At 41.0% G+C, this 24,451-nt stretch overlaps 1 protein-coding gene across 2 annotated transcripts in view; it reads right to left on the bottom strand.

Moving 5' to 3' along the window:
- Window positions 1-24,451, bottom strand: part of TSPAN4 (tetraspanin 4) — a 394,074-nt gene that overhangs the window by 58,323 nt on the left and 311,300 nt on the right. For both annotated transcript variants that reach the window (XM_074148890.1, XM_074148891.1), the window contains one exon: window positions 18,419-18,610. In XM_074148890.1, the coding sequence (XP_074004991.1) occupies window positions 18,419-18,610 (192 nt within the window). The remainder of the gene's footprint in view (window positions 1-18,418; window positions 18,611-24,451) is intronic.

Genomic DNA, 24,451 nt, shown 5'->3' with positions numbered 1-24,451 from the left:
CCCATTGCAAGAGATGGTAGCCTGGTCCATAAACCATAAAGTCATAGCTCCTTTCAAGAGGAATTGTGGGAGGAGTGAAAGGCACACCAAAAATGCTTGTATATCAAATTCACTTTATGAGCAGTTTCAGGTAGGTACACAAATCACCCATGGATTTCAACTGAAAGGGACTGATTTGTACTGAAGACATTAAAGCAACATTGCTTCCATCTCTTTTTCTCCTCGTGAGCCATGGAACTGTCTAAAACCCAGTAGTCAAAAGCCCAAAGGAGTGGATAAAAAACTTTTAACACAGGGATTTCAGGTAGATTGTCTGAAGACCTCATCTCTGATCGACTTCAGAGAGAGGAATTGTTGCCAATGCCAAACACTTCCGAAAAACCATATTCCCTGCTTTTTGTTAAAATGTTTGGTGGGTCTGCAGCAGCATCAACATGGCAGTTGCACAGACTTTAGAACAAGCACTATCAGAGCATCAAATGAAACTGAATTTTGCTAAGATTAGGAGACAGAGTAACTTTGGAAACTTGTTAGGCTCAGGCAAAGGTCCTGCTCCCTGTAACACAAACTCCATACACTTATTAGCCTGCAAGGTTGGAATCCTAATACTGAGCAACACTGACTTAATTGAAATCCCATCCCCAAGAGAAAAAAACAGTTACTGTCTCTTTAGCTTTAACCACAAGGCTGCAAGCCTATAAAAGTTTAATAGCTGCAAAGCCTTATCAGAGCTTCTTCACTGCCTGGTAAGTCAAAACCAAACCTTTGAACCTATGGATTTCTGTGACTGAATGGAGGGCAAAAGGTGAAGAAGGGGAAAATACCTTTCTCCACTAGTACAATTACACTATCTACAGAACTCATTGCATTTTGCCCCGTGAGTTTTAAATTAAACTTTATTTTCAAGTCTTCATCACTTCACACCTGCCTGACCCTAATACTGGATCCTATTACTGCCCAGTTTTGAATCACAGAACTCATTCACACTCATGGTCCAAGCTGATCTCCATATCATTACCATCTAACACTGACCTTCAGTATGGCTTTGCAAACCAGCCTTGGTGCAGCTTCCTTATTTTTTACATTTATGATTTTAGCCTGCTGCATAGCATTAATTGAAACAGGACAAAGGACATCGCTCTTTTGCTGTATTTTATTTGGCTGTGGAATACTTTTTTGTTCATCCATAGAGCATGGCTTTTCCAAAATATGCATGTGAATATCAGTGTCTCCCTGTGAAATCCACTGGCATAGCCTGGATTACATTATGCAATTTCTAGAACAAAGGAAGGACTCATACCCATTACAAACAGTGATCAGCATTTCCTACCACAGGACTCCAATTTCATCAGCTTATCATTTTACCAAACCTTAATTGTCTATGCTTATATATTCTGAGCTTGCTTCTGTCTAAAGGATAAAAATTTTTGGAAGAACTTCAAAAATAGCACTTCAATTACTTCTAAGAATGAAGCAGAGCAAAGTGTATTATTCTGCCCAGGTTAAATTTCTGGTGGCTTAGTCTGAAATCCTCTCATGTGCTGGTATTTAGAGCAGGGACCTGAAACAAAGTGCAGCTCCATTTCAGACACGTGCAGTCTTACCCAACTATGAGTGGATTTTTGTGGGAAAGTTACTAGCCTTCAAAAAACTGCATTTCACACATCCAGTAGAGATGAGAAGGCTCAGCAGTTAAAACCTTCAAAGTCTGCAACCAAAAAAAGCCTACTCACATCCTTCCAGCAGCTTGCATGGGACCAGACAACTCACAAACCATCCCACAGAGGATTTTCCCTGCTCCTGCGCAATGCCTTTCTGCCATCCCCTAAGAGCCAATGACCTCCAGTCCCCCTTCACAGGACATCACCCGGAACAGTGGGCATGGCCAGGAATGGGCCAGGGACGTGTTTTTCCTGTGCTCTGAAGAACGGTTTCCTCCCTTCTCTGCACTCACCAGCACAGAAACAGTATAGATGAAGCCAGGGAATGACTTTGCAGGAGAAAGGGGAAGAAGAATGTTTTTAACAGCAGACGGGGAATAGTTTGGTTTAGGATATGACCTAGCTGCCAGTTTTAGAGAAACTGGACCTACTGGCAGTAGCTGATGAGGGCAGGAGATGCCAGAGAAAAAGGCAAAGCCTGCGCAGCAGCTGGAGATGCCTGCACACAGGGACACCCAGGAGGAGCTACGCCTTTGAGAGGATGGCGGCCCATGGAGGACCCCATGCTGGAACCATGGAAAAAAGAGAGCAAGAAACAAAGAGTGGCAGAAAAAGGAAAGGACCCCACACTGACCCCCATGGCTGAGTATAATGTGTGGGGAGTGGGCTGGAGACTGGCAAGGGAGGGAGGAAAGCTGTCTGGAGGGAAGATAAGGTGTTTTCTCAAGCATGTAATTGTCATTACTTCTCAATAAGTTTATAATAATTAGCAATAAATTAAGTGAAATTTCATGACTTGAGAGTGCTTTTTGCTGCAACATCAAGTCATACAACTCTGCTAAAATAATTTTAGGACTGGAGCAGGCAGCTGCTCTTGCCAGCTATGCCACTGTGTCCAGCAGCAGAAGCCCGCAGGCTGGATCTCCTGGTGAGACCATGACGGTGCTCCTGCCTTCTTCCGTTCATACTAGAGAAATAGGTAGGACATTGCCATTGTAAAAGATGCTAAAATTGTGAAGTCAAGCACTCAAAATTTAGGAGGTTTCAGAACAAAAGTTCTCGCAGTGATGGTTATGTACCATGTCTAAGTTTTTCCCTACACAGGCTCAGAGGTTACTCCAAGCTATTACTGGTGGGAATTGGGTTTCATGCACCACAGATTTTGGAAGCCATACAGTGAACCAAAATTAATATAGATGGTTCACAAAGTCAAAACCTAGATAAGTACGATTATGCATTTTCTCCATAGAAAAATATTATTTTAAAATAAAACCTCTAGTTTTATCTTTGTTACTATTTGCATTCATTGACAAAAGTACATTGCTATATCACAGATAACTAACACATACTAGTAATGACACTGTGTGCAGACAGTAGAGACACGTACTGTATCTTAATCGCAAAGATAAATAAGGTGAGGTCAACCTCAAGGTGGAGGCCTCAAATTCACCACCTGGTAAAAGCTACAAGCACTTACATGTCAGCACATTTATCATCCCCGTCTAAAGAATCCTACCTGAACCCAAACCAACATGCCAGAAAGTAAAAATTGGGGTTTCAGACTGAGCTGGCTGCAAAGCATAGCCTGCACACATCAGCACATCGGATCCACCAGACTAAACTGCATGCATGGATGCTTGCACAGCCTACTCCTCTATTCCCATAGCACCTTCCAGCAAAAGTTCACTTTCCGTTCTATCCCCAGTATCGTCCCAAAGGGAATGACGCCCAGTTGGCATATTCCCATTCAAATTTAAAAGGGAGAAACATAAACCCACTGAAGGCTCACGGCACTCAAACCCCCACCACTCTGCTGGAAATTCTCACAGCTCCTTTTCAAATGAGTTCTCTCACTGTGGTGACAAATACTGAGAAGAATAAAAATGAGTTTTGCTTTGGTTCACTGGGGCTGCAGGCTGTTGGTATAACAAAGATTTATGCATGGAGAAACAACAATCCCAAAGCAAAGCATTCATGTAAAACTCTATAAAAAAAAGATTAATCTGACCTTGTACAGGGAGATGCTTTACCACACTACTTGTCAAATAGTGGGATGCAACGTAGTAGAGGTTCACTGGAGAGGTACCTACTGCACAGCTTTTCATAAATTACACCTGAAATAACCCCACAGAAGTTTTGATAAGAAGGGAGGTAAGGTGATGCCTTTCTGTCTAGCTACCACTGCTGATTTCCAACCCTTAAGAAATCTAAGGCCAGTTTCCCAGCACTTACTTTCTTATTCTATAAAGCCCATGACTTTCCCACAGATTCCTAATAAAGGAGTAAAGGAAGTAGGCAGTTGCTATCAAGCCTGCCTCACAGCTATGCATCACCCTTCTGATGTCAGAAAGAGAAAAATGCATTAGAGAAGAGGAGGTCCAAACTTGCAACTCCATCCCCATTGGAGCTGTACTAGGCTTTTGACCCACTAATTCCGGTTCCCTTCATCCAGCCTTTTAATATCAGTGGGAGAATCAAGAACTGTTCCCTATATACATTACTTAAAGCACATCTCTATCGTAACTCACAAAGGCACAGAGCAACAAGTTAATTATATTTTCTTCCCCCAAAAAACCTAGAATCTCTGGTTTCTCAGGTATTACAGACACTTGCCTCTCTGCATGATGATTGAGCATCACACACTAATACACAGCATTGGGTCTTTTGCTTCCCCACTGCCTCTCCTTTCCAAATCTTTGCAATAGTTCCATCATGTTGCTCAAATTGCCCATCTCTCCATGTCAGGAGTAGCTGATCTTCTCACAGTCTCCCAAAGACAAAAGTGACCAAGTACAATGAAAACCAATCTGTGATTGTCTTGTTAGTCTCCTAACATTTTGCTATGAGACTAAATGTGATACAACTGATAGCAAGATCGAGAACGCTGTGTTTAGACTGATGCCTGAAGTAATGTTTTTAGTTTGATAGGAACTCTCAGAAGATCTCAGCGTGCCAAACTCTCTCCTCAACTTAGCTAATGACGGGAGACAAAAGTTTCTTGCAAAGCATTATTCAAATCCTCTTCAACAAACAGCAAGAAAGCAGTAGGAAGACCCAAAAGCCAGTTGTCTCTTTAGAATAGTGACACATTCCAAAACAGTTTTAAAGTTCACGTCTTATCAAATAACTTGTTTAGATCAAACAGCCTAAAAATGAAACTGGATAAATAACTTCAACAGCCAGCCTGTGCTGTGTTCCATCACACAATATGTCTGCAAGGGTACAGTTAGCTTCTATTCTGAAAGAGTCAATATGAAGTAAAACACACGAGCAGGTAGGTTGCTCCTGTGAAAGTGCTCCAGCAAGTTAACTGCTCCTGACCTGCAGCAGCTCCCAGGATGAAGAGGCAAAAGATAGCAAACTTACAGGCAATCCTTCCTCTGTAACACCAACTGCAAGTTTGATACAGTCAAACATTTTGCCCTTTAATTAGGCTAAATTACCAGTATTACACTTCACTTCTATTAATTAATAAGCACCTCAGGTAGAAGAAATTACAGAGAATTCATTGGGCTAAAATTGTTGGTCTGCCAATAGAACTCTAACTTCATAGACTGCGAGGGATTTTAATTTGTCTGCCTGGTCCTAGCATGTTCATATATAACGTTGGTCTTCAAGAATAGTCCAGCTCTGGCTGTTAGAAGACAGAGTCTCAGAATCACAGGAAAATATAGGTTGGCAATGACCTTTGGAGATCATCTGGTCCAACCCCTTGCTAACAGTGCAGTCAACTAGATGAAGGTGTGCAGAGCTGTGTCCAGTCACCTTCTGACCATCTCCAAGTATGAAGATGGACAGCCATCCACAGCCTCACTGGACACCTTTTTCCAATACTTGACCATCATCATAACAACAAAAATATTCCATATCTCTCATTGGAATTTCCTTTCTTGTAACTTGTGTCTGTTACCTCTTGTCCAGTCCCTGTGAATCCTTCCAAAAGCTGTATTTTCTTTAAACTCTACTGCAGGTAGTTGAAGATAGGAATAAAATTTCCTCCTGCCTTTAGTTTCTTAGGGCAGAACACATCCAGCTCTCTCAGTCTGTCCTTGCCCACCAAGTGCCCCATAATCATCATGGTGGCCCTTCATTGGACTCCTTTCCCTCTGGTATGTACATGCCTCTTCAACAGGGGAGCCCCAAATTGGGCTAAGCACTCCAGAGGTATCCTTACCTTATTCTGGAAGAAGGTGTTATTCTTTCCCAGTGTCAAGAAATGTAAGGGAATGTGGGGCTTGGCACGGCACACAACTACCCAATTATTACATTTATCTTTTAATTCTCATTTAAAACAAAGACATATATTAAAGTGCAGGCTCTCCACACATTTGAAAGATCTCTACTTGTTCTGATCAAAAGGAGAAGGTCCTGTGAGTTAAAAGGGGAATTATCAGACTGCATTACTGTGCTTTAGGCCTAAACTATCTGCCAAAAAGAATTTTTTAAAATTGATTTTTTAGATTATAATTTGATATGAACAGAAATACTATCAAGAATTACATCACATTCTGCACATAACCTTTTCTCCAGGGATAGCATCTCATCTTTAATACTGAAGGTGTAAACAGTATCTCTCTTTTTTGAATAAATAAAGTCAAACATCTATCTATAAATTCAGAGTTCCATTAAAGTCAAAAGAACTTAATGGATTTTATAGCAGCCACACTTTACCAAGCTGTCTGAAAATTAAGAACTTTTATTGCATTTAATATGCTTTGTAATTGTCCTGTTATCTTATCATAAATTATATTATTTATATTGAAATATTATCTACCAGACTGAGTAGAGCTGCCTTATTACTATGGCAATGTCTGGTAATATTAATGGTAATATTACTATGGCATTGTCAAAATCTTATGTCTTCCCTGAAGAAGTGTAGCATCCCCATGCCTAAATTAAAACAAATGCATCAACAAACTTAGATGCATAAAGTCGAGCACCAAAAGGGGTAACACACCTGGTCAGAGGTCCTGAAAGCTATAAACTACTGCCAAATTTACTACATATTCCACACTTTGGAAAAAATCAATCCATCTATGAAAAGTCGAAATTAATGCAAGAATTCCCACTGAGGTACTGGAAAAGAGAACTCCAGGTACTGGAGAACAACTGTCTCTTTGTAACAGTCCTGTACCTGATATCAGGTACCAGCACTCGCCAGTGTTGGCTCTGGCTTTCTAAGCACAGCAATACAAAGATTATCCCAGGCATGATAAAGGTTTCCCAGAGTAGCTTTTTTTATTACATACTGGTACATTACTTTCACAGAATAAAAACAGATATGGTACAGATTTTATCAGCACTCAAAAAAAAGAAAAAAAATTTGTAACTTTCTTCCACTATTGAAAGCAAAAGTGTTTAATGTATGTCTGGTTCTCACAAGAATTTTCATTTCACATAATTCCCCAAAGGCATTTTGATCTATTAATGGGGACTTGGAAAATTATGAAAGGCTGTTTAGTTTTTAAAAATTTTATTTTACTTTCTTCTCCAAGGAACTGAGCAAGGAGAGGAGAACAGAACAAAAAGTGCAATGGGAATTGTACTTGCATCTTAGAAATGACTTCTTCTGCAGCCTGGAAGAATTGCATAGAAAGACGGAGGAACGAATGAGAAATGACAGAACAGTGCCCAGACAGTAACAATAACTGGGATTACAGTCAATAAAATCCCATTGTATTGATCTACCACATGAAGTTCATAACAAAAGGGAAAGGGCAGCTTGCTTCCATCAATTTCCATCACAGTGGATTCCAATTCTACATCTCAGTACCAAAGTTTTGCTGACACTGTTTGAATTCTCCTTTTGTCAGTTCCATACCATTGCTCCTACCACCACGCCTGCTTCCTTTCTGCCCATAGTATTTAGATTCCTTGAATATATGTACACTTATATCCCACCTGAGCCCTCTCTCCGCCATGCTGTGCATATTTAGCTCTTTTAATACTTCCTTGGAAGTAAATCTCTTTAGCCTCCTGATCTTTTTTTTTCCCCAGCATAAAAATGATACGTTTGCTCATAAACTGTAAAAAGGCAGTAATGTATATGAGCAAACTTATGAACAGAAACTCCATTATGTAAATGGCATGTATCTAAATTTGGTTCATCAGCTATTATTCTCTAAAAGCCTTAATAGTTAATTCATTGTGATTGTGACAAAGTCGTGCATGCTTTATGCCTGCTGGATATATAGTAGAGCTCTGTTTATGTTTGGACTGTATTTGTTATGAATGTGCAAAAACTCCTGCTGATCAATAAGGCTGAAAGAAATCTGCAGTAATTATTTCTAGGAAGATATACAACATATGCAGTTTAAACACATTAACAGTGTTTCATTTTAGTCTCATTACTGCTTTCAGTTGGAATCATTTAGTCTTACTGCGTTAGTAAGTGAGGGTTGAGAGACTTGACATTCCCATACGTGTCACAGGATTTTAACTGGCATTTCGTGGTTCTTCTAGTAATTTTCCATCTTCTCCAAAAACTGACTCAAAATCAATGAAGTGTCATAAAATATTAGCCAAGTATCACTCTCACATCAGAACAGGAGGTAGTTATAGGCCCATTTAACAGATCACAGATTATTATTCTTTAACACAAATAAAGGCCTCAATGGCCTTTGACTCTCTTTAAGGGTTGCTTCACCTCTTCTGCAAACATAATGCAAAGGTATGACATGATCTGATGTCAATCTTTACACTAGTCAAGACAGAAACTCATCCTACTTGTGAAGTACGATGTGGCTGAAGAAGAACTAAAACATTAGACTAGCTCTTACAAGTCCCTGTGTCACTCCATTAATAACAAAGCAGTTGCTTGAGTCCATCTAACATAGCTACACGGAAACAGCAAATACAACTAAAAGGCTCTGTCTTGGGGTTAATCCAGTATTCTCCATCTATGGCAAAGACTTGTAAGTTAATTAGTGTCTAAACTTACGCCTTTTACTCAGACTTTAGCATCACCTGTGTACATAGTAATGGAGCTTCTTCTCTAAATCTACCATCCCCAGGATATTTCTTGTCATCTGCAGTTCCAGCATGAAATGTGATCGGACAGCTTCATGCCCCAAGAGGAGGTCAGCAGCAGTGTGTGTTCCCCCCACACCCTGCTTGGGGAGCGAGTGAGTCAGCAGGGTCGGCTTCACACTGAGCTGACCCCAAGTGCTGGGCAGACTGACAGAAGCTCCCTCAAGATGATAAGGGCAAATGACATGACCGTGCTGCTCAGCTGACTTACGATGAGATGAAGGGGGAAAAAACTACTCTGAAATTCTGCAGTTCTCCCTTTACATGTATTTGCAAACCCTGAGCTAAGATTGCAATGGAACTTCACCTACTAATTATAACAGTAGAAAATTTTCCTTATTTCTAGGAGTCTCAAAATAGCATCTGGAAACTACACTGAATGCATAAATGAATGAAATGGTGAGAAGCAGATGATCAAGAAGAGAGAAAAGGGCAAGCTTGAGTATTTTGCCTGTATTTAGATTCTGCTACTGGTTTTCTCCCCAGTTTGTTGTTACCAAATGTGCTACACAGAAGCTGCTGCATCAGATGCATATCGGTCAGTCTTGCAGTAGCTTAGAAAATGAACAGCAAGGTAGTTTGGTTTACCTAATTCTGCCTTTTAGCTGGTGATATTCTCCTACTGGGGAACTGGAATATCTATCAAATTAGATCTGGCTACACCTTGTGTAGGCATCACTGATTTACACAAATTAGCCTCTATTTCTTTACCTCCAGAGACAGATTTTTCTGAGGTTCAGATAATTCTAATCCATAAAGAAAAAAGCCAATGTTGCTCTCTATTTTAAGAAGCAGTGTTAAGGTGACTAAAATAGCAAGTGAATGATTGGGAATTTAAGCACACATGCTGCTTTGGTAAGCCTATGGCTTTCTATCTGAGGAGATAATTTTATTGTTAGGAAAAAAAATAAAACAAATGTTATGCTCAAAAGTGACATGAATGTCTGGGCTGGCAACGAGCACCCAGGTTACCTGTCGTTTTCTTTTGAAATGGGAGTAATTCTGTTGCCTACTAGATCTTGCAGGTGACCCTAGGTCTGGAGCAAAAGCCCATCAAAATCAGCAGAGGTCAGTCTTATAGATCAGACAATGAACACATCCGCCCGGAGACTGCAAGCTCTGATAGAAAACAGGCTTCCTTGACAGGGTTTTCCTTACCACCATGTAGTCTTATGCTCTGCTCTTCCACCATGAGGTTCATTGGATTACTTAATTGTCCTAGTAATTTGATTGGCAGTGAGGTATCTGTGACCCACCTCAAATCTTTTAGTAGGGCAAGATAAGGCTTGATTTATGGGTCCCCTTTTGAAATGGCTCAGAGCCAGGTTTCTTTTCAAGGAACGTGAGAATTGGTTGAATGCTGAGACAAAAGATGGGGTGAGGGAGGCTTTCTAAGCGATAGAGGATCTTAAGCCTGTGTAGACTGTCAGAGAAGCTGTTGCTGCTAATACGTGGTTAACAACTACTAGTTAATAGATTAATCAACCAGGAGTTTGGAACTTGGAAACACTGATAGCCATTTAGACAAACAGATAAGCCATGATATAAATTAGTATAGCTCCACTGACTCCTGCACATGGTACTGTCACACTGTTTGACTGCCACAAAGCAGCATCTTGGCAAACAAGAAGGAATGGGGACATTAGGAAAAGGTTTGTCACTGAAAGGGTGGTTGGTCACTGGAACAGGCTCCCCAGGGAACTGGTCACAGCACCAAGCCTGTCAGAATTTAAGGAGCATCTGGACGACGCTCTTAATCATATGGTTTCATTTTAGGTAGTTCTGCAAGGAGCAGGGAGTTGGACTCAATGATTGTCTCTTCCAACTTGAGATATTCTATGATTCAAAGCATATCAAGCACTAGTGATATTGCATAAGTCTATATTAGAAAAAGAAATACTACCCTATGAGGTAAGCCTTCCGACACACTGAGCCTAGGCTCAAGTCTAAAAACAAGGGGGAATGAAAACAGCTTTATTGTTTTCTCTCCTCTGTTCCCAGGTTCTTTGATTAACTGCTACCAGAGCTGAAGAAAAGAAAGGAGAAAGAAGAGGACTCAGACAGATCCCATCCACTCCTGAGTTTCAGTATCAGCCAAGCGGAAGGAGCTAAAAACTGAAAGGCGATGAGAAACAGATTCTTAATAACAAAGGAGAGGCAACAAAACTAGGAGAGTTTGGTGCTCAGTACTTACAGTCCAAACAGGCAGCAAGTCAAGGCTTTCATATGCAAGACAGCACTACACAGAGCAGTGTTACACATGGTGTATAATGTTCTCAGGCTGTGTCTATGGTATCTTCCTGGTCTTTGCATCACTTGCTTGCTGATGTGGCTGCAGCCACAATTTCCCTGATTTCGCTACTCAGATTGCTAAAAGAACACAAGCACGTGTCCTAAACTGTAATGAGAATCTACTGTTTGGTCTGTAGCATTAAATTACTGAGATGAAGTCATTCACGGGCTATTTCTTTCCCATTTAGTTGTTTTGAAATATATTCCCCGTCACCAGTGGAGTTTCAGCTGTCAGCTCTGATTGGATCCACTGGCACTACTGAAAACAGTAGGGTTTTTTTACTCTCCTTTTCTTTCCACTCATTAACTTTTTCCTCATTTTCTTTATTGCTATTTCACTTACAGATGAGCTGGCTGAAGTTCAGGAAACTCTCAACAGCATAGTACAAAACATCACGGGCACTCATTTTCCCCTTGGACTATTCCATAAGTAAGAGCCTTTTGATGTCTGGATAGTCATTCAGACACATATACAGTATCAGCTCTTTCCATGGCTGGTCCTGACCTAATATCAAGGTTTAATTCTGATCTTATTCATTCCAGCAACTGTGATGACCTCCTCGCTTATTAACGTGAGGTTCTCATTTAAATTAAGCTGAACACATAGATCTGTCTGTTAATTATTTTCTTTCCCCTTCTAATTAATTATTGTTTCAGGTTTTCTACAGAAAAAAAAAATAATCAGGCTTATTGACAAATCAGGGGGAAAAGGGTGTATCTAAACCATCTTCTAAATTATCTAATCCTTGATCTGATGGAACATATCCAACCTTGGTGCTTTATAAGAAGGCAGCTGCTTTGGGTAACCAGATATGAGTCAGCATTTTGTCTACTTCAAGCCCTCTCCTCTTTCTAATATATTCCTGTATGGGCAATATGTGCTGAACAATCACCTATGTCAACTTAAGGCCTTTTTAGGCCTTAAAGTCTACACAGGCAAGATTCATCCTCTACCTCTTTTGATTGGATTATTGGCGATATTGCATATCCCACCCAGGAGCAGAAGAATGTGTTCTTTATGCCAAATCATTGGAGAAAAAAAAAAAGTGTCACAAAATAAAGAACTACCTATGGATCTTACTTCTTTCCAGGACACGGGTTATTAAGTTGCACATATCTGGAAACATGGTATCTATACATATGTGCTGTAACAACCAGCAGACATAAAAATCCTTCCTTCACAAAGGGCCCGATACTGGTCTTTACCTGACTATGATTTCCTGGACCAAAAGTAAGTTCCTATTTGCAAAAAATTTGGTTTAGACCATGTTTACATGTCCTTTCTGGCAGCTTCTCTAAATGTCCTGTTCCCCATTTAACTGAAAGTAAGGTTGCAATTAAGCTGATTGGCCCAGCTGGTACAGCCTGCAGTGGACCTCATGGAAACCAGCTAATTGTGCCAATTAGACACTTTCAACAAGACAAAAATTGAAAACTAATTTTGCTTTGCCATATTTATTTATCATTTGGACATAATACACTTGATGAAAGAAAACAAATTTGTCATTACTATCAAGGAAACATGGACCAAATACTTCTTAAAGGTCATTGTAGCACACAGGACATGTAGACATACGCTACAGTAGTCGAAGAAAGATGACAAAGGCATTCAGTTGCGATTTAGACATATTGGGTTTGCTTCATAGGTCTCCCACAATCTCCCAGTGCAGCCTATGCAAGGCACTGAGTTTCACTGAGCTGCAGCTCCCCATCTGTCTAATGAGGATAATTATACTTTCCATTTGTCTTATCTATTTAGATGGTAAGCCCTACTGGTCAGGGACCTCCTCTTGCCAAGAGTTTTATACAGAATGAGCATCCTGATCTCATGGGCTGCCTGCAGGGGACACTGTAATAGAGATAATAAATAACTTAATCCATTATGATTGGATGTCTAGAGCTGAGATTTTTAACCTGGACTATCCGTGGAATAATGACATTTTTCAGTGTGAGCATACAGTGCAAGCTCACAATATTGTGGAGTTTGGGATCCCGCTGAGCACGCTGAAGGTTGGTGCTAAGACAAAGGTTTTAGATTTGAGAAGCGCAAACTTCAGCTCACTCTGAGCTCAGTTGGGAGGGATTCCGTGGGAAGCTTCCATGGAGGATAAAGGGGCTAGCGGGTGCTGGGAATTTTTCAAGAAAGCTCTCCTGGAAGCACAAAAACAGTTCATCCCCTTTAAAGGTAAGGGAAATAGGTGGAGCAAGAGACTCCTCGATTTAACAGCAAGGTTCTGAGTCTGCTCAAAAGCAAAAGAGAAGCGTACCAGAGATGGAACAGCAAACGAACACCTGTTGAGAACTACAAGGGCATTGCCAGGGTGCGCAGAGATGCAGCTAGAAAAGCAAAAGCTCAGCTTGAATTGAAATTGGCCAGAGATGTTAAAAAGTACACCAAAGGGTTCTTCAGGTCCATAAACAACAAGCAGAAACAGAAGGAAAATATTGTCCCGCTGTTAAACAGGAGAGGTGAATTAGTCACCAACAAGGCTGAAAAGGCAGAGGTTCTCAACACCTTCTTCACCTCTGTCTTTACCACCACTGTTGGGCCTCAGGCCTTGAGAACAGAAATCCAGGTTGATGCAAACACAGACCCACTGCCAGCGAAGAAAGAGTGGGTATTCGAACTGTTACAGGAGCTTGAGCCATACAAATGGATGAGTCCTGATGTTATCCACCTGAGGGTGTTAAGAGAGCTGGCTGATGCTGTCATGCGGTTGCTTTCCATAATTTTTGAGAAGTCGTGGAGATCCGGAGACATTCCAGAAGACTGGAAGAAGGCTAATGTCACCCTCATCTACAAGAAGGGCTTAAAGGAGGACCCACGAAATTATAAGCCCATCAATTTTACTTCAGTCCCTGGGAAAGTTATGGAATGAATGCTCCTGGGGCCTATCACAAGTCAAATGAAGCATGTGACTGGGAATTCACCAAATTTTTGACAAACCTGATTGCTTTCTATGACAAAGTAATCTACTCGGTTGATGTTGGGTGAGCGGTGGACATTGTCTGCCTGGATTTCTCCAAGGCTTTCGACACAGTTCCCCACAGCCTCCTCCTACAGAAACTGATGCTTATAGACAAGTTGTGTGTCATAGGTGGAGAACTGGCTGACAGGCCGCGCTCGGAGGGTGGTAGTAAATAGCTCCTTTTCAGACTGGCAACCTGTCACAAGTGGGGTCCCCCAGGGACTGATACTGGGCCCAAGGTTGCTTTGCATTTTCATAAATGATCTGGGTCATGGGATCAAGTGTACTCTGATGAACTTTGCTGATGACACCAAACTGAGTGAGGAAGCGGACACTTCAGAATGAAGAACCACCCTGCAGGAAGACCTGGATAGGTTTGAAGAGTGGGCTAGCAAGAACTTTATGAAGTTCAACAAGGACAAGTGTAAAGTCTTGCACCTGGGAAAACATAATCCAGGAGTGCAGCACAGGCTGGGATCTACCCAGCTGTGAAGCAGTTCTGTGGAAACGGACCTGTGGTCTTGGTAGACAACAAACTCAGTATGAGTGAACAGTGTGCTGCAACAGAATGCTGGGTAGCATCAACAAGGGCATCACCAGCAGAGATAAAGAAGTCATTATCCCACTCCACTTGGTGCTTGTCAGGCCACACCTGGAATACTGTGTTCAGTTTTGGTCCCCACTATGCAAAAAAGATGTGGACAGGCTGGAGAGGGTCCAGAAATGGGCCACAAAGGATCAAAGGACTGGGAAGCCTGACATATGAGGAAAGGCTGAGAGAATCAGGTTTTTTCAGCTTTGATAAAAGAAAGTTTTGTGGGGAGACCTTATCACCATGTTCCGGTATTTAAACGGTGTCTATAAAGAGAAGTCACATGGAAAAGATGAGGGATAACAAGTTGCTCCAGGGGAGATTCCAACTGGACACAAGAGGAAAACTTTTCACAATGAGAACAATCAGCCTTTGGAATAATCTCCCCAGGGAAGTGGTGGATTCCCCAATATTGGACAATTTCAAGATTCAGCTGGACAGCGTGCTAGGCCATTTTGTATAGACCAGGCTTTTGCCAAGAAAGGTTGGACCAAATGATCCTTGAGGTCCCGTTCAACCTAGTATTCTATGATTCTATGAAATATAGGTCTCTTCTAAACATGTATGAAAGGCAGAGAATTCAGGCAATTTACCTCCTCAAACATAGATCTTAAGCAATTAATTAAATTTTAGAAAATGTTTACACAGACACTTAAGGATCAGCTAGGTCAACATTTGGACATGAAAGAGAAAAAAAGTACTTAATCAGCAATAAATTTCTTCAGCATACAGCAATGGCATGTGCACGTGTACATACAGCACCCGCCTAAAGTCAGCACTACAATCAAGTCATCACAACTGATTGTGCTAGAGTGGTACAGCAAGCTGGTGCCTCACCTTCTGCAAGGACCTGCCCTCAGCTGAAAAGCATTGCAATGGGGTTAAGAGCACTCAAGCTAAACATTTTGCTAAAATTCATTAAGATGATGGATACAGTTGATAGCTCTGACAGACATTATACATACACATTTGCAAAGAGGGAGAAAAACCAGATTCCTAATTTTGTTTCAAGATAGCCTATAGAGATTTGCAGTATAGCTAGATGATTCTGCAGCACAGGAACAAATACCTATCAAAAAAACCCAATGGAAGTCAATAAACTAACGTTCTCAAGTTAGACTCTTAGTTTATAACCTCTGTCACCTGTTCAGGACAGTGACCCAACCCATCAGAACAAAGTTGCCATTTTCTAATTACAGATGAGCTTGTAGCAGAGGGACCTCTGTTATACCATCTTGAGCAACAAGAATAGCAGAAATGTCAAAGGAATCTTACTAAAGCAAGAAAGTATTGTTTGCCTGCTTCACTCATCAATTTGCATCTACATTCAGATGCAAGATTATGTACACCAGGTTGTATACTTATTTCAAGAAATGCTAGTTGCTCTGATTTCCCTAGGGAAATCTAATGATGGAAAGTTTATCTTCTTTCATGTTGTAGCTTGAGCAAATAAGAATCATCGTAAATATCCATTCTTTGTTGACAGAGATCTTAGAATGACAGCTGCACAACTCACCCCATCTGCGTATTTTTGCAGAACACATAGGATGGCTGAGGTCTCCTTTTATATTTTTTTTTCATGCTCTATTTTAGATTTTCATATTATTCTCTTCCTCTGAATGTGGAGAAATAGGAATGGGCCTGTTTCTCTCTCAAGAGATTAGTTAGGCATTGTCCTGGCTATACATTGCCACTGAGTAAAGAATATCTGCCAGCTTCTAAGTTGGTGGACACCAGGTAAATCCTTTCAGGTCAGTAAAAGAGTGAAGCTTTGGGCTATCTATACACTCTAATCAGAGAGTTAATGTGGATCGTTCCTGACTGTTGCACGTAGCTATGCAAAAATCTCATTTACAAATTAAACTTCAGTTCTGCTTTTGACCTCCTTTCTCCACCTGTCTTCTGCTACTTAAAACACTTCAGCTGTCCTCTTTTCTTTCAAAAGTCATTGACAAATGCCAGAGGTAAGCCATTATTATCATTTACACCTAACATCATAGCAGCCTAATACCAAAGAGCTTACAGGTTTGCTCTGCCAACCCAATAAAAATGTCATATGCGGAGAACACAAAGATACAGGATCAGAGTCTCATCTGCTGTGCAACCTAGTGTATGAAATATAAATAGATTTAAATGTCTCTTTGATACTGATCATTTCTCATTGAGAAGTATCATTAAGCAGACTCCTTAGGAAATCTCATCCCTTATCACATCATCGAAAAGTAGCACTATTCGTAAGGCAAGACCATACACAAACATTCTGCTGTGTCCAACACTACATAAAACTCTGTTTCTTGAACACAGGTAGGTTGAACTAGTAGTTCCTCCTGCCCTCCTCACTCCCAGTCCATTTTAAGATCCCAGTGGTCTCCATGCCTCCTGTAATATTTCCAATATCTTCCTCCAAACCATCCATCCTAATAACAGCAGCACATCCTCCCAACTACATCTTTCCCTAACTTGTAGCTGCCACATCCTTTCCTCTTTCTTCTGCTTTTAGGAAGCAGAACAAGAGGTGCTCCTGTTGCATGGGATATTTGTCTTTCCAGTCCTTGCAGGTCTAAAGACTACCACCAAGGTAGACTCAGCACCCTGTGGACTCCTCCTGCATTGGCACTGAAGCTGTAATCCAGTAATTACATCTGGCTGGCCAGACACTTCCTCCACAAAGCAGGAATTTATAGACTATTAAAATTGTTGAAGACTTTCAGCCTCAGATTCTGACTTCAGCCTTCCCAATGTAAATTTCCACTCACAAAATTGCCTTAATTTCAATTTATGTTGTTCATTTTAGTTTCAAACCACCTATCTGCCACATAAGCAGCCCTTAGTAGCCTAGACTGACTAGTCCTGACTCTTACTGGTGAAAAAATCAGCAAACCCAACTGTATAAGGCAGAGGTCTGGAAAGAGTCCTCTATTGAGGCTTGGAATCTCACAGACACTTAAAAATTTTTACCAGATAAATTTTTCTTGTGGGCTGTGTGCCTCGACTTTCTGTAGTTCTCAGGGGAGTAAAATGAATATGTGAAGCCCGGTGAGGAACAGTCTTTTACAAAGGAATCACCAGCTCACCAAACTAAACCCCAGCTTCACTTCACTCTGAGGTTTGCTGAACCTCAGAGGACTTGAGCAGCAAGATCACCTCAATTCCTGATCTTCAGCTGAATGGGACTCAAAATATACACAAACACCAACTACAGCAGGCAGTCACTACTTGCAAAGTCCAGCTTGGAGTGGCATCAAATTACATTTTGATAAAATACATTTGGAATGTGGCTCAAGCCTCTGTTAAGTCATGGACAGCTAGCACCTTATTAATCTTTGATTTCACAGCAGTCTCCTTATACTGCCACCTTTGCTTCCTGACATCGCAGCCTTTTGAGAGTTAATGATTGGCAAAACCAGCATTGCCAAATCTGAAGGACTTCCTTTCCAATTTAAACCAAAATCAACCTTTTTTCAATGGTTCCTGCCTACATTGATCTTTCTGGCCAGGACTTTAGATCATCAGTCCTGCCAAGGTAGACATTTGGAGTATATAGCTACTAAAGCTGAGTAAAAAGTAATTCAAGGGTATACTGCAAAAGATGTCATCACAAACCTCCCTCTTCTCTGAAGAGTTCAAGGAAACCCACACCACTGCTAACTCTTCCCTTCTTGCAGGACTTATCCTCCAAGGAAAGGTTAAAAGCATGGTCAGAAATGATCTAGCAGTTCTTAGACCTATCAAAGACTGATTCAAACATGACTCACATCTCATCCATGTCAAGTGGGCAACTTCTGTTGAAATACACGACACTGTAACATGCATTGGAATAGCACCAGCACCTTAAGACAGAAAACACTGCAATGCCATAGAAGCTTAATACTCACACTCAGCAGGAGGCACTTGTTTTCTTTGATGGCGCCTATGCAGCCCACGAAGCCAATGATCATGATGAATGTCCCTGTGACGATCAGTATGTTGGCAGCTGACAGGGACGGGAAAGTAGGGGAGAGGGTGGCAAAGTTCCCTTGGGTAACAGCCAGCCAGATGCCTACTCCGAGGATTCCACAGCCTCCCAACTGGGAAAACAAAGAGAAACAAAGAAACTCAGTTATCGTACCCAAGCAACCACAGATATTAATCCGTGACAATATGGGAGCAGTAGAATGGCTCTGCTGGGGTAAACCCAGCAGTCACATCTAATGAAAAATGATCCCTCCTTATGGTACTTTAAGTAGGGAAAGCAGGCAAGGGAGAAAGAAAAAAAAATTATAGAGGGGGAACTCATCAGTAAGATGTAACACTCAAGAAAAAGACCCAGACTTCCTAAATCCAAGACACAACTTCAAACAACAGGTCCCTTCCTCTCTAGAGAAAAAACTGACACTGAGTAAAACAGCAATTCCCAGAGATTCAGATATCTAAGAGACTGAAAAATCCATATCTTATTTAGGTACCTCAGAGAGCTGCCCAGAATTGCTGAAGCGGTTTTGATCCCCTGTTCTTCTCATCCCAATACACTGTCTCCCATTCCTGGCACATGCCATAAATCTTGCCAGAGCATCCCCTGGTAGCACATCTCACACCTCTTCTTATTTAGTTTCTGTCCATGGCCTAGCCCCCCTTGGAAGCAAGAGAACATTTAGAGTATAAAGGGGCCAGAGAAAGAGGGAGAATCCTCCTGTAACATTAAAAAAAAAAATCAAACAGATGTTTACTCCTTATGTGGCCACTGGACAAGTCCTTGTCTGGTTTAGGAAAAGTTTGAGAGGGGAGCAGTAGTACAGGCTCCCCAGGCATGTGAGCAAGGAGAAGGGAGGATGCCAGTGCAGGTAGCAGCCACCACAGAGACATAAAATTTACAATTATTATATACACAAGGAACTTTTAAAAAATGCAAACATTTATAAGCATGCTGCTTATAATTGTGAGAAAGCCTACAGAATTGTAACAATCTGAGTAAAGCTGAGCAATTAAACAGAATTAAACCAAAGGGGATTTTGTATTATTATAAAGTCACACAGCAGAGTATCACTTAGGTTTCTTTCTTTCCTGCTCTCCCTTTTTATTGAGTTTTATAATTTTTATTGAGTTTTATAATTGCACTTTATTATCCAAGTCAATTAAAGGCTAGGAAAGAAATTGTGTTCATAGAGTAGTAAGCCAGACATAGGAGCATATCAATTAAATGTCTGCATAAAGTGGATGAACATAAGACAGCTCATGAACCAGGGAAGGAAAAAAGACAGAGCTAATCCTGGGGCAGAGCTAAGCCTCAGAAATAAAACACAGAAGAGAAACACAAAAGCCAAAGCAATTTCTCAGTACTAATTACTAAGGTTGCCTCTGCATGCCACTGAATTCTCCCTCAACAAGAGACAATAAAGGAGGCTGTGTCTCAAGGCAGGACTCCTCACCCCAGTTGCAAATCAGTCTATTTTGTACAGATCTAAGGAGCCAAACTATACCTCATTGTAACGTACCTCAGCTGCATCAACCTGTGTGTCTCCACTGAGAGAAGGCAGACTTTGGGACACAGGGACTCAAATAATTTCATTCAGCAACCTTTTCACATACAGGCATCCCATATCACCATATCCACCATTTCAAAAAATAGCCTCTACAAACACCGTGGAGGGACAGTCCATGCCCTGACCATATACACTGGAAATACCTCCCCTTTATGCCCACTTATGGACCATGTTCTTTAACACAGTCTAAAATGATTGAAGAATAACCATGGGAGAGAAGACGGAAGAATACTTAAAGAAGGTAACCCACAGAAAATCATTTAGGGTAGCTGAGGGGATATAAACAAAAGCTACCAACATGGCCCAAGGGAAAAAATGGGAGAAAAGAAAAAAAGGAATAAGTTTCCTATAAAAGGAATAGAAGTCTGAAGGTCTACTGGGCTATAGAATAGCAAAGGAGAGGTGGCAGGAACCCAAGTTAAAACTGAACTGGTCAGAATACTGAAATATAGTCAAGAATAGCACTAAACTGGTCAAGGAGCAGGACGGAAAGCATAGCTGGGCTTCTGACTCTGCAGCCTGGTGGGCATTCTGCCTCGAAACCAGCCTTAGAGCTGCAGGTACAATGAGGCTGCACAAATGGCCCAATTAAGCCTAACTAAGGCAGATGCCCAGCAGCAGCAGAGGCATCACCTTGCAATACATTTCGCTATTATCTTCAGTTCTTTGTTCGGAAGCAATTCAATGGCACCAATAAGAGGCAGCTTATTTCATCACTTGTCATGCTCTCCATGTTGCTACACTGCTCTGAGTGATATTCACACCTACAACTATTATGGGAGGTGGGTCTAGCTGAGGATGCTGCTGTGTTCAGTAAAATCAAGACCTGCTTGTCTGCTCCTCCATCGCCCATTAAATTCTTTATGATGTACAATGCATAATGCTTGAGACATCATTGCCCTTCGGACATTTGATGCCAGCATTTTCTCCCTTCAAATTCACTTGTCTGTAAAAACTGGGAACTCACCAGTGGATAAAACATCACAAAACCAGGAGATGGTTTGTGCAAAACACTGCAACTACAGATGTACCCATTTAGATCAGGGCTCAATATTTCAGGTGAGGTGGTCCGGAGGAGTATATCTCACTATATTGCCCTGATTCAGAGATACTCTAATAGACACCAGGCTCTCCAGCAGCTCATTACCTTCCCATTTTTGAAAAGCTAATGCATAGCTCTTCTTTAGGTGGATTAACCAAACCCTGAAATGCACAAAGGGATCCTTTGAGTATTAAATCATCTGGCGCAAACTAGATTTCATGAAACGCAGCTTAGGAAATGTCAGCACACACTACTGAGGGCTGCTCCACCTTAGTTCAGCCCTGTTCCTTTTCCCACACCAGAACATCCCCTCACGATCCTTGAATAAAGTCACTAAGCTGTCACACCAGGCCCTGGGAAACAGGCTGCCCTTAACTCTAGTCTAAACTGCTCTTTAAAGGCCCTGTTCTGCCAAGGCGTGAAGCACACCTGTAAGTCTCTGTCCAAGGACCATAATAACACTCAAGCACCTGGTTAAGGAAACGCTTACAGGAACCAAGACCCACCAAGACAGCCACAGGAGCCTTTCCAACAACAGCAGAATATTTTCTGCTCCCAAACATTCAAAAAGCTCTTTTCCCACCTCACTCTGAACTGAACAGCAGTGTCATTCCCAGTCTAAGATCAGAAGGATCATGTTTATTTATTCTGGATCTGAGTGAAGAGGAAACTGTTGTAGCTGGTCCTATGCTGCCTGTCTGTTTTGATTTCTTTGTCTTGGTATCTAAGGAGCTGTCAAGTTACAGATAATTTTACTTAGTTATTTACGATGTTCCCGTTCCTCCACTTTTTCCCTCCCTGACCCATACCCAACCCCCAGTCCCTGTTTATGCCTAACAGTCAAAAGAAGAGTGATGAGATGATAATTCCTGACAGCTTTCAGGGCTTGCCAAGATGTGAAATTAAACAAAACCAAAACCATTAACAGGGCCACTCTTGACAATTTGGGGCTTCCAAGAAAATAGTGTAGCTGCCATAGTTAAAAGAGAAAACATTAAAACCAAAAGGTTAGCGAGAAGTCTACAGCTTGAACCTGATCTATTGGCAGCCAAATATGAGTCTGTATTGACTCCATGTGGTGAGTGCAGGGTTGACATATTTAAAAAAACCAACACAAATCTCCCTCAAAAATGTCAGGCTACTGACAATGGCATTTTTTTAATTCCATTGTGAAATGTTTAACGCATTATTTGTCAAATTGTTCACGATAATCCACTCTTTTGCAAGCAAGTCAGCTCATGACAAAATCTGAAACGAAATGCAGCTTCTTCTCTTTTTTTTTTTTTTAGTAAATGTTGCATTTTTTTGTAAAATCTTTAATTCTAAGCCAAAACAGTGGGACATCAGAAGGGCTAGCATCACAGCCCTAGGACTTAGGAGCTCTGAGTTAAGTGTTTGTTCCAGGACAGAACTCAGTGTAAATCTGGAACAGAATGTTTAGTATGTCTGTGCCTCAATTGCAGAATCATGAATACAAAGACACGAGTAGCAGGTTCTTTGCAAGCCCCGGAGTTTGCAATTGGCTATGGGAGGAACAGTTTATTCTGCTCAAGACAAATTGCTCATAGACACTTATACAGCCGAATTAAGCAGTAAAGCGGGTGGCTTACTCTAAAAGCATAGATTCAGTCTGTCTCTCCTTTCCCAAGAGATACAGAGACACGTGTGCACTCCCTCTCTTGGCAGAAAAGCTGCCTACAGAATTAGATCCTCCAAATTGTTCTAATGGGCTAGAAAATAAATTATTCAGACTTCAGTGCATACATTTAGAATTGATCTTACAGTATGGTAAACAATGTAATCCCAAACAGCCCCAGATATATGCATGTTGTTGGAGAAAATCATTCTGAAGTTACAGCTACGCACTTAAAATACTGCAGGAGAAATAGCTTCATTGTTCATGATAATGGTGTTGGTGTCTTTAAGTGGGTTTTTTATTGGTTTTATTACACAGAAAATGCATCTAATTGAGGCTTCTCATATTGTATCTGACTAGGATCTACCCATCATACTTCCTCTTTTAGATATAAAAAAAAATTCCTCGTGTATTAAAAAAATACACTGATAACAGAATGCAAGTAGGACCAGTTGTTCTGTAGTTAAACTAACTCACATAGAGGGTTTTTCCTCTCCCAGTCTCCACATATTTAAACTAGAAGGGCTTTCTCAATCCCACTTGCTATCCAGTCCCTCCAGTGTGAATATGCTTCCCACTCTAACTATGGAGTAAGAGTATACAATGGAAATATCAACATCAAAGTATTAATAGTAGTGATGTGAACATTATCCAGCAAATGTTCTTATAATGTAAGGCATACTTAAATACTGTTCCTTTCAGCTAGACACATAGAGGAGGTAGAAATGGCATACATATATACATTGACAGGATCAAATGAATCAAGACTCTTGCATGGAAAAAGCAGAAGTGTGCGTGCTAATGCAGGGACCATGGCTTTCTATACAAACACATGCAAACAACCTGACAGTGTAGCTGCTGCCTATCTTGGAGGAAGGAGTGGAAATCACCCTGCTGGAAAACACCTTCAAGCCGGCAGTCCATGGCAACTGGACTAGTGAAGACCTCGTAGACATCCACCTGCACCACACTATCACTACCAACTGCCAGTATGCAGGATGACTGAATTTGCAGATGGCAACCCCATCACATGGATGAACACTTTAGCAGAGCTCATGTGACACATACTGGTAGTACCACTTGAGTGTAGCACAAGCCGCATTTCTTTTGCTAGTCAGGGGTCTGAAATTTAACAGATATGGGATGGTATATGGAAATCTAACAAATAAAGGATGTTATAAAATTTAATCCCTTTGTACCTCTGACTTTGGAAAGTTAAACAGAGTAGTAAATGGGGAACAGAAGCACTTTTCTACCTTTATCGTACTGAGGCTCTAGAGCTCTGCAGTGCAGATCTAAAGGACATGCGTAAACCTCATCCAAAATGGCCATGATCTGAGCTGTGTCCTTTTAGCAACAATTTCAAATGAACTAGGAAAAAATACTTGAAAAAAGGATCAGTTAGTAGGGAACACATTCCTGGGAGTGAAGAGACTGGAACAGTAGCAGTCCATAAATGCCAACGTGGGATGGAAAAGGTGAATAGAGGATCATTACTCATTTTTCTTGAGATAAAAAAAGCTAGAAGTTATTTAGTCTGCAGGTTGAAAACCAATAAAAGCAAGTACTTTTTCACAAAACATTTAATTAAATTCTGGGATTCATTGCCACAGAGTTTTGTGGATGTCAAAATACAAGCAGGTTCAAAAAGGGATTACACAAATCAAAGGAGGGCAAGGTATCCTAGCATTTATTAAAAATGATATTTTGC

This window comes from Numenius arquata, chromosome 6, assembly GCF_964106895.1.
Source record: "Numenius arquata chromosome 6, bNumArq3.hap1.1, whole genome shotgun sequence".
Taxonomy (NCBI): domain Eukaryota; kingdom Metazoa; phylum Chordata; class Aves; order Charadriiformes; family Scolopacidae; genus Numenius; species Numenius arquata.
Note: the sequence above shows the minus strand (reverse complement) of the source record. Positions and strands in the feature narration are given on the sequence as shown.